At 45.4% G+C, this 11346-nt stretch overlaps 1 protein-coding gene across 1 annotated transcript; it reads left to right on the top strand.

Moving 5' to 3' along the window:
* Positions 1-5678: 5678 nt before the first annotated feature.
* Positions 5679-11219, top strand: LOC110537925 (uncharacterized). The gene is made up of 3 exons (XM_021624393.3): positions 5679-7067; positions 7344-8307; positions 10758-11219. Exons 1-3 carry the CDS (start codon positions 6860-6862, stop codon positions 10960-10962), a joined length of 1377 nt encoding a protein of 458 aa, XP_021480068.3. The 5' UTR covers positions 5679-6859; the 3' UTR covers positions 10963-11219.
* The last annotated feature ends 127 nt before the right edge of the window (positions 11220-11346 follow it).

Here is an 11346-nt window from a genome sequence, read left to right as displayed (position 1 = left end):
ATTTAAACAAATTCAATCTATGGATTTCACATGACTGGGAATCCAGATAAGTTCACTCATTTAAACAAATTCAATCTATGGATTTCACATGACTGGGAATCCAGACAAGTTCACTCATTTAAACAAATTCAATCTATGGATTTCACATGACTGGGAATCCAGACAAGTTCACTCATTTAAACAAATTCAATCTATGGATTTCACATGACTGGGAATCCAGACAAGTTCACTCATTTAAACAAATTCAATCTATGGATTTCACATGACTGGGAATCCAGACAAGTTCACTCATTTAAACAAATTCAATCTATGGATTTCACATGACTGGGAATCCAGACAAGTTCACTCATTTAAACAAATTCAATCTATGGATTTCACATGACTGGGAATCCAGACAAGTTCACTCATTTAAACAAATTCAATCTATGGATTTCACATGACTGGGAATCCAGACAAGTTCACTCATTTAAACAAATTCAATCTATGGATTTCACATGACTGGGAATCCAGATAAGCATCTGTTAGTCACAGATCAGTCACCAATCAGTATCTGGTGTGACCACCATTTGCCTTCATGCGGCGCAACACATCTCCTTTGCATAAGAGTTGGATGGCGGCGGATGAATGGCACGACAATGGGCCTCAGGATCTCGTCACGGAATCTCTGTGCATTCAAATTGACATTGATAAAACGCAACTGTGTCCATAGCTTATGCCTGCCCATACCATAACCCCACCGCCTCCATGGGGCATTCTGTCAACAATATTGACAGCAGCAAACTGCTCGCCCACACGACGCCATACACGCTGTCTGCCATCTGCCCGGTACAGTTGAAACCGGGATTAATCAGCGAAGAGCACTCTTCTCTAGCGTGGCAGTGGCCATCGAAGGTGAGCATTTGCCCACTGAAGTTGGTTACGACACCAAACTGCAGGCAGGTCAAGAACCTGGTGAGGATGACGAGCACGCAGATGAGCTTCCCTAAGATGGTTTTTGACAGTTTGTGCAGAAATTATTTGGGTGTGCAAACCCACAGTTTCATCAGCTCTCTGGGTGGCTGGTCTCAGACAATCTCGCAGGTGAAGAAACCGGATGCGGAGGTCCTTGGCTGGCGTGGTCTGCGGTTGTGAGGCCGGTTGGACGTACAGCCAAATTCTCTAAAACAACGTTTGATGCGGGTAATGGTAGAGAAAGGAACATTCAATTATCTGGCAACAGCTCCGGTAGACATTCCTGCAGTCAGCATGCCAACGCTCCCTCAAAACTTGAGACATATGTGGCATTGTGTTGTGTGACAAAACTGCACATTTTAAATCAAATCAAATCAAATGTATTTATATAGCCCTTCTTACATCAGCTGATATCTCAAAGTGCTGTACAGAAACCCAGCCTAAAACCCCAAACAGCAAGCAATGCAGGTGTAGAAGCACGGTGGCTAGGAAAAACTCCATAGAAAGGCCAAAACCTAGGAAGAAACCTAGAGAGGAACCAGGCTATGTGGGGTGGCAAGTCCTCTTATTAGAGGACTCATTTTAGATTGGCCTTTAATTGTCCCCAGCACAAGGTGCACCTGTGCAATGATCATGCTGTTTAATCAGCTTCTTGATATGCCACACCTGTCAGGTGGATGGATTATCTTGTCAAAGGCAAAATGCTCACTAACTGGTAAACAAATTTGTGCACAACATTGGAGAGAAATAAGCTTTTTGCGTGTATTGAACATTTCTGGGACCTTTTATTTCATCTCATGAAACATGGGACCAACACTTTACATGTTGCGTTTATATTTATGTTCAATAATACATCTCGCAACATGTTAGTCCTGAACTGCGTCAGACTCGCTCTCCTTCCATCATTTTCCCTACCTTAAGAATGTGCTTGAGATAGGGTATCCGAGAAACCCACTCTTGTCTTGTGTGTGTGAATTTCTGTTACGTGTTTCCAGGATGTTGCGGTTGTCAAGGCAACAGTTGGCAGGGAGGGAGAGCAACCGGAGAAGCGGGGATGGAGCAGGGAGGGAGTGAGGTCTGACTTCTCAGTGTTAATAAAAATTCTATCTCATTTACATTTGAAATCCATATGAATTATTAAAAGCTTCTGCCTCTGTGGCTGGGAATTAAGGAGAGAGAAAACATGATAGGGGGAAAGAGTGGGGGCTGCAGAGAAAGAGGGATAGGCTGGATAGAGAAAGAGCAGTGTGAGGAGGAGAGAGAGAGAGAGAGATAAAAAGGGAGGGAGAGAGGGGTAGAGGGGCGCACAGTGGGTTGGGGAGGACGGCTACTGGAGACGGCAGTAGAGAGAAAGAAAAGGGAGGGAGAGAGGGGTAGAGGGGGGAGCACGGTGGGTTGGGGAGGACGGCTACTGGAGATGGCAGTAGAGAGAAAGAAAAGGGAGGGAGAGAGAGGTAGAGGGGGGCGCACGGTGGGTTGGGGAGGACGGCTACTGGAGACGGTAGCGAGAGTAGAGAGAAAGAAAAGGTGATGGAGGTAAACTCAAATAAAAGGGGTAGCTACAAATCACGGGAAAAAACAAGGCATTATCAGACAGATAATGAGATGGATAAGACTTGTTCTGTTTGTAAAGGAGTGGTGAGGAGGCAGAGAGCAGAGTGGGAGTACAGATGGCGAGAGAGAGATAGAAAGAGGGAGATAAAAATACCACAAAAAAAAAACAGGTAGAACGACACAAAAGCAGAAAAGGAAGGAACTAGAGAGTTAGACAGAGGTAAAGATAAAAGTAGACATGTCGAGCAAGGGAGAGAAAGAAGACAAAATCTGGACTATCATAATGCAGTTGAACGCAGAGAGGAAAGGGGGAGAGGGAGGGGTCTGAAACCAAAGGTTTTTAAAAAAGAGAGCTGTAAAAGAAGGAGAGAATGCGAGAGGAAAACTAAACAAGAAATAGTGTACTGTATGTGCTGTGCCTTTGATGTTCTGAACCAAGAGCCATGAAACAAACACACACACACACACACACACGTCTTAGTAGAGTTCAAAGGAGGGTGTGTGTATGCAGGGCACAGGATCCGAGCAGGAGTAAAAAGGGATTGGTGTGTCTACAGACTAAACTCTGTGAGAAGATAGATTCTGACTGGCCGGTTTTAGCAGATGGAGAGAAAGAACGCAGTGTGCTGCAGAGGACAGGGGAAAGGAAGGGAGAGGAGATCTCCTGGGAGACACCATTTGGGATTGTTACACCGGCTGCTACACTCCATATTCTCTAAGAGGATTTCCCCCCCCCCATTGCATGCAACGCTTTATCGAAATCCCCTCCCCCTTGAATGTAACACAGACCATCCTTGTACAACCCGGGATTCCATCCCACTTCAACAACACTCTGCTCCAGAACCGAGCGTGCTAACTTCCCAATGTACATTGGTCCAAATGTTAAATGGTCCAAATCCAAATGATTCCAGGTAAATAACTATTTCAAAATTGACCGATTCAAAGAGTCTTTCAGTTCAGGCTGGTAATGCAGTACGTAGCCTTTTAACCTCCTAGGAGAATCAGTATTCAATTCATTGCAGATAGTGGCCTTCCAGAAAGCCAGATATTTCATATTTTAAAAGTGTGTTTGATTTGTACAGCAGCTTGACCTTGGTTGGAGGGAGTCAATTCGATCCCATCCAATTCAAAACACTTCATTTATCCAACAGGGGGCCAATAATGTTAACGGTAGTGTAGATACGTAAAACCCACATAACATTAACATACGACATGATCACAGCAACAACAACAGCACCAAAATGACATGGAAAAGGGGCAGACCTGCGTTGGCCTGACCCATTCAGCTCTGATGAGAGAGGGACCGAGAGAGGGGAGTCAAGAGAGAGGGAGAGAGTTAAAGAGAGTAGAGGAGACATTTAGAGAAGGTTACAGTTAACCTTCAGGGATTTCATTTACTTCTCTGACTGAATTATCTAATCAATCAATCCGATTAAGGGACTGCAGCCTCTCCCACACAATCTGCATCTCCTCTCCTGCATGGAGGATGGCAGTCCAGTCCAGAGGGTCACGCACCTCTTCGTCTCCCGATAAAGCCCTGACGTTGATACCACAGGAAGATTAGAGGCAGACCTGGGATGCGTCCCAAATGGCACCCTATGTAGTGCCGTTGGGCCCTGGTCAAAAGCAGTGAACATGGAATAGGGTACCATTTGGGATGCAAACCCAGACGACCAAATCCCAGTCGCAAGGGGTTTGGTGGAGGGCCTAGGCTGGCAGTGGCTCACTCTGTGCAGTTACCAGTGTTTGAATTCTCTTGGGTGTTTTTCTTCAAATGTAGCTACTGTTATTAACCTTTCTTAGACACTCAGGTGACACTAGACACTTTCCTTTGTACTTACCTGCATTTTCCCAGGAGAGCCACCGCCTGCAATTGACCCAGTGAAGAGTTGCAGAGGAGTAGAGAGTTGATGTCGATGCTGCGTGGCAAAGATAAGGAGATATATTTGAAGAAAGGAAATATTCTGTAAGTTGAAATGTCTTATATTTTAGCAGCAGTGATCAAAACAAACAGATGCGTTTCTTTCTTCCAGCATAAGCCTTTGGAACCCAGCACCCAAATCATTTTTTGGGACGACAAAACGTTTGAGCTGAGCACGCCAATTTCTCTATCATAGATAAAGAGATCCCGTCTTTAATCATCTTGACCTGTAATTCACCTGAGTTTCATTAAATATGCCTACTACTACGCCAGTGTGATGAGTAACCTTTCCTGAGACCTGAAGCTCTTAACCAACAATGCAGTTTTAAGACAATAAGTTAGGAAAATATTTACAAAAAAATGAAACAAAAGTAACACAATAAAATAACAATAACAAGGCTATATACAAGGGGTAGAGCCAATGTGCGGGGGTAGAGGTTAGTCGAGGTAATTTATACAAGTAGGTAGGGATAAAGTGACAATGCATAGATAATAAACAGCGAGTTGCAGCAGTGTAAAAACAAAGGGGGGGGGGGTTAATGTAAATAGTCCAGGTCGCCATTTGATTAAATTATTCAGCAGTCTTATGGCTTGGGGGTAGAAGTTGTTATGGAATCTTTTGGACCTAGACTTGGCGCTTCGGTACCGCTTGCCGTGCGGTAGCAGAGAGAGCAGTCTATGACATGGGTGACTGAAGTCTTTGACACCGCCTAGTATATAGGTCCTGGATGGCAGGAAGCTTGGCCCCAATGATGTACTGGGCCGTACACACCATCTGTATCGCCTTACGGCCGGATGCCGAGCAGTTGCCATACCAGGCGGTGATGCAACCGGTCAGGATGCTCTCGATGGTGCAGCTGTAGAACTTTTTGAGGATCTGGGGACCCATGCCAAATGTTTTCAGTCTCCTGAGGGGGAAAATAAGTTGTTGTGCCCTCTTTACGACTGTCTTGGTGTATCTGGACCATAATAGTTTGTTGGTGATGTGGACACCAAGGAACTACAGCCCCGTCGATGTGAATTGGGGTGTGTTCGGCCCTCCTTTTCCTACAGTCCACGATCATCACCTTTGTCTTGCTCAAGTTGAGAGAGAGGTTGTTGTCCTGGGACCACACTGCCAGGTCTCTGACCTCCTCCCTATAGGCTGTCTCATCGTTGTGGGTGATCAGGCCTACCACTGTTGTGTTGTCAGCAAACTTAATGATGGTGTTGGAGTTGTGCTTGGCCACAAAGTCGTGGGTGAACAGGGAGTACAAGAGGAGACTAAGCACGCACCCCTGAGGGGCCCCCTTGTTGAGGATCAGCGTGGCAGACGTGTTGTTGCATACCCTTACCACCTGGGAGCGGCACGTCAGGAAGTCTAGTATCCATTTGCAGAGGGAGGTGTTTAGTCCCAGGGTCCTTAATATAGTGATGAATTTAATGGGCACTGTGGGGTTGAACACTGAGTTGTAGTCAATGAACAGCATTCTCACATAGGTGTTCCTTTTGTCCAGGTGGGAAAGAGTAGTGTGGAGCGCGATTGAGATTGCGTCATCTTCGGATCGGTTAAGGCGGTATGCAAATCGGAGTGGGTCTAGGGTTTCCGGGATGATGGTGTTGATGTGAGCCATGACCAGCCTTTCAAAGCACTTCATGGCTACTGACGTGAGTGCTATGGGGCGGAAGTCATTTAGGCAGGTTACCTTCGCTTTCTTGGGCACAGGGACTATGGTGGTGTGCTTGAATCATGTAGGTATTACAGACTCGGTCAGGGAGAGGTAGAAGATGTCAGTGAAGTCTCTTGGCAGTTGGTCCACGCATGCTCTGAGTACACGTCCTGCTAATCCGTCTGGCCCCGCGGCCTTGTGAATGTTGACCTGTATAAAGGTCTTGCTCAGCTCTAGCCTTTAGCTCAGTGCGATTGTTGCCTGTAATTGGGATATGTACGTACAGTCACTGTTGGGACTATGTCGTTTATGCACTTATTGATAAAGCCGGTGACTGAGGTGGTATACTCCTCAATGCCATTGGATGAATCCCAGAACACATTCCAGTCTGTGCTGGCAAAACAGTCCTGTAGCGTATCTGCTGGCTTCAATAGGTCTGTCTGTTTAGTCTTGTTTGTGTTTGGGCTTCTGTTCATAGACCTACCTTTTGATTAAGGGCTGAATGATAAGTTAGTTGAGTAGTTGAATCAGATGTTGTTGGGATGGACCAGGATTGAGGGTTCATGTTATAAAACTACTGATTCAGAGGAAATTATAAATGGTTGCACTTCCCCCTTGTGGCTCAACATAAACAAGACAGACATTTCACTTCCCAAACAGCAGGTGGCGATAAAACAACATACACACTTCCTAGTCACCCAACTACCAACAAACGAAGAATAAAATCACAACATCAGCTGAGAGAGAGACGAGACATTATTCTGCACTATTTTACGTCTTTAAAATGACCAAATTGCAGCTGTTGAATGCTTACCTGACAGAACGTTTAACGGTAGTGGTGCGGGAGATTCTGGACGTGGTCGGGGACACAGTGGCCGAGTACCGAGAAGAGACGGCTAGGACGAAGAGAGAGAACGAAAGCGCGAAGAGACAAAATGAAAGCCTGCGGCGACAGCTCCGGGACATCCTACTCTTGGCGGAGACAGACTGGCGTGAGAACATTTAGTTGGATAATGCTAATTTAATGGTCATGCAAAAATGAATTGGCAACCTGTCAACTAGTTAGTTACTTTGGGTGACGTCTGTCTGTTGACGATTGACAGTAACGTTACGTTGGCTCGCGAGAAGTGCCCGAATTCCGAATATCCCTCGCAGCAAAAATGAACAACTAATAGTAGTGCATGATTAATTACAATGTCATAAATATCTACTAAATGTCATACTTATTTACTGACAGCACTTTGTATTTGCACCCTCTTTCTATGCAGGATCCACTAGCCTTTCTCTCTCTGGGCAGCAGCAGCTCTGTGAGCAAGAGTGGAACATGACCCAGAGCCCAAGTCAGGAACATGACCCAGAGCCCCTGCAGCAGAGCCAGGTCAACAGACGAGGGCTACAGACACAGAGCCAGGTCAACACACGAGGGCTACAGACACAGAGCCAGGTAGTATTGGGTAAGGATGGGGGTCTGACAGGACCAAACCAGGGACACACTGAAACAGTCAGAGTAGAAGAGAAGCCCAGTCCAGAGGAGGCAATCCCAAAGACTGAGCACAACTCAGACCCAGAACCCAAGGGTATTGGAAACGCCTCGTCCTTGGCCCCATCTCTGTTCTCCTCCAATGCCCACTGTGCCACAACAACTGAAGCAGCCAAGGCTGAAATGCCAGTCCTTAGGACAGAGGGAAAGACGTCCGCTCCCATCGACCCAATCCAGGGACGGATCAAAATGGAACCCAAGGAATGTGACGTCACAGTGAACCTCACCAACCATGAACCTCAATCCAGTTCAGACTACACAGGTCGTCCTATAACACGACTACCCCACAACCATGAACTCTCAGGCGACACTGGCTTCAAAGACCTTCCAGATATGGACATCTCGAAGCTCCATAACACACCCGTACATGACCAGCAAACGTATGAAACAGAGCCTGGGCCCAAGGACAGGGTGTTTCCATACGACGAGAGTAACAACTTCACCCCCACCGACCACCAGGAGGGACGCCCACACCGCTGCACCCGCTGTGGGGAGAGTTTCAGCCAGGCGGCCAGCCTCCACCTCCACCTCCAGTACAAGAAGCCCTACGCCTGTGACTGGTGCTGTAAGTCCTTCGCCCAGTCGGCTGATCTGCGGCGCCACCACCGCATCCACACGGGGGAGAGGCCCCACCGCTGCTCCTGGTGCTCCAAGAGCTTTACCCAGAGAGGCAACCTGAGACGGCACCTGAGGTTGGCATACATTCACATGTTGTGTTATTATACAGTGAGCTCCAAAAGTATTGGGACAGTGACACATTTAGTTGTTTTGTCTCTGTACTGCAGCATTTTGGATTTGAAGTGATACAATCACTATGATGTTAAATTGTCAGCTTTAATTGGGTGAACCGTTTAGAAAGGACAGCACTTTTTGTACATAGTCCCCATTTTAGGGGACCAAAAGTATCGGGACAAATTCACTTATGTGTATTAAAGTAGTCAAAAGCTTAGTATTTAGTCACATATTTCTAGCAGGCAATGATTACATCAAGTTTGTGACTCTACAAATGTGTTGGATGCGTTTGCTGTTCGTTTTCATTTTTGTTTCAGATGATTTTGTGCCCAATAGACATGAATGGTAAATAATGTATGGTGTCATTTTGGAGTTAATAAATGTTTTGGTCAATAAGAATATAATATCTTTCTAAACAGCCGTCAATCTTTACATAAAAGCTAAGTACTGACAATGTGGCTGGGTCATGGGCCTGGGCATTGGGCAAGTGTGGTAGTATGGGCTATATAGGTTGGAGCCCTGTGTCCTCCATTGAATGTTGATTACCTGGTTCATCCCTATCACCAGGGCCGGCTCCAGGCATAAGCACCATAAGCACTCAACTTACTATTGAGAGTTAAAATAGTCGAACACACAAGGTGCAAGTTTGAAATTTGGACCTGCGTCAGCAATTCTTCTCTTGTTATGTCATCACTGACCGTCACTCAATTAGCCATGTCGGCTAGCTGTTTTAAATGAGTCTAGCAAGCGATCTAAACGTGTAGTAATCATGGCCGACTACCGACCACGTGCCCGGGGGTCCTGACCTCCAGGTGGCCCCCATTGATTTTGTCAGTCACTCTCACTCAGGTATTATTAACAAGTCACATTAACAAGTCACGGCAAAATGTGTAGAATGGCAGGAAATGCACTTTAAAACTGAAAACCATTATCTCCATCACATGGCAAAAAGGGTAGAATTGAAGGAAATTAGCTGTAAAACTATAAACCGTTTTCTCTTTGCCCCGTGGCAAAAGGAGTAGAAGTAATGTGAATGTTACCATGACCACGGATAGTCCTGAATGATGATGACTATATTTATGCATCTGTAACTTTCTCACTCATCATTATTCACAAATAATTCAGGTCTATCCGTAGTCATGGTAGCATCCACATGAATGTAGAAGTGTTTAGAAACATATTCGATTCTTATTTATAATAAAAGTGACTCCAACACATTACATTACCATTCATTTCTATTGGGCACAAACATAATCTGAAACACAACCAAAATCAACAGCAAATCCATCCAACAAGTTTGTAAAGTCACAAGCTTGCTGTAATCAGTGCATGCTAGGAATAGGGGCACACATACTAAACTTTTAACTACTTTAATACTCATATAAGTGAATTAGTCCCAATACTTTTGGTCCCCTAAAATGGGGGTGGACTATGTACAAAAAGTGCTGTAATTTCTAAACGGTTCCCCCGATTATGGATGAAAATACCCTCTAATTAAAAGCTGACAGTCTACACTTTAACCTCAGTCATTGTATCATTTCAAATCAAATTTTATTGGTCACATACACATGGTTAGCAGATGTTAATTTTTTCAGCCTATGCTGTTTCCTGAAGTCCACGATCATCTCCTTTGTTTTGTTGACGTTGAGTGAGAGGTTGTTTTCCTGACACCACACTCCGAGTGCCCTCACCTCCTCCCTGTAGGCTGTCTCGTCGTTGTTGGTGATCAGGCCCATTACTGTTGTGTCGTCTTCAAACTTGATGATTGAGTTGGAGGTGTGCATGGCCACGCAGTCGTGGGTGAACAGGGAGTACTGGAGAGGGCTGTGCACACACCCTTGTAGGGCCCCAGTGTTGAGGGTCAGCGAAGTGGAGATGTCGCTTCCTTACCTTCACCACCTGGGGGCGACCCGTCAAAGTCAGTGACCCAGATACACAGGGAGGGGTTGAGACCCAGGGCCTCCAGCTTGATGATGAGCTTGGAGGGTACTATGGTGTTGAATGCTGAGCTGTAGTCAATGAACAGCATTCTTACATAGTTTTTGTCCAGATGGGATAGGGCAGTGTGATGGCTATTGCGTCATCTGTGGACCTGTTGGGGCGGTATGCAAACTGAAGTGGGTCTAGGGTGGCCGGTAAGGTGGCGTCGATTTCAAATCCCAAGTGCTGGAGTTCAGAGCCAAAACAACAAATAATGTGTCACTCTCCCAATAGTTTTGTAGCTCACTGTATATTGAAGCGAATCAAGGCGGTAGCTCTGACCAACGACTGTCAATCCAACACCTTTGCCGTTACGCCCAAAAATCCAAACCTCTTGACGAGGTTGCTAGGTGTTGGGTTAAAGTCTCTTCACTCCATTTATATACTATTATTTTTATATATATTTTTAAAACGTATTTATATATTATAGGATCCACACCGGTGAGAGACCCTACAGCTGCCCCTACTGCCACAGGACCTTCAGCGACGGAGACACCATGAAGAAGCACAAACGGACTCACTCTGGGGAGAAACCCTATCGCTGTGTCCAGTGTCCCAAGAGTTTCACTGTGGCCAGCGGCCTGCGGGTACACCTGAACACACACCTGACAGATGCAGGGCAGCTCATCACATGAGGAGGTCAATGCGCAAACTAATCAGCTACTACTGAATCGGCTGCACCATTTCAAACACAGAACGACATGAAAGGATTGTGAAAGTTGAAGTGTTTTAGCAATAGGAATATTTCCTAAATGTATTTATTGGGATTAATACAAATGGTGCAGTAGAAAACTAATGGATAATGTCATCGTGGCTGATGTTTCCAGCTTGATTGAAGAGTGTGTGTTTGTGAAAATTAATTAAATCAGTCCATTTAATTATTAAAATCACATTTCTGATTCTGTATTTCTTTTGTATTAAAGTTGAACCATCTTTCAGGTTGTTTATTTCCAAAAGGAAGATGCCAGATGCTTGACTCACGTTACCTTCACTCAATATATTTATTAATATACACAGTA

Source organism: Oncorhynchus mykiss, chromosome 12, assembly GCF_057628025.1.
Source record: "Oncorhynchus mykiss isolate SJ-2025 chromosome 12, ASM5762802v1, whole genome shotgun sequence".
Lineage (NCBI taxonomy): Eukaryota > Metazoa > Chordata > Actinopteri > Salmoniformes > Salmonidae > Oncorhynchus > Oncorhynchus mykiss.
This window is presented reverse-complemented; position numbering and strand designations above follow the sequence as displayed.

Excerpts from the sequence above, each read along its gene's own strand:
- LOC110537925 (XM_021624393.3), top strand. The coding sequence starts at position 6,860 with ATGACCAAATTGCAGCTGTTGAATGCTTACCTGACAGAACGTTTAACG. Across the intron at positions 7,068-7,343 it reads CTTGGCGGAGACAGACTGGC|GATCCACTAGCCTTTCTCTC; the intron begins GTGAGAACATTT and ends CTTTCTATGCAG. Across the intron at positions 8,308-10,757 it reads AACCTGAGACGGCACCTGAG|GATCCACACCGGTGAGAGAC; the intron begins GTTGGCATACAT and ends TATATATTATAG.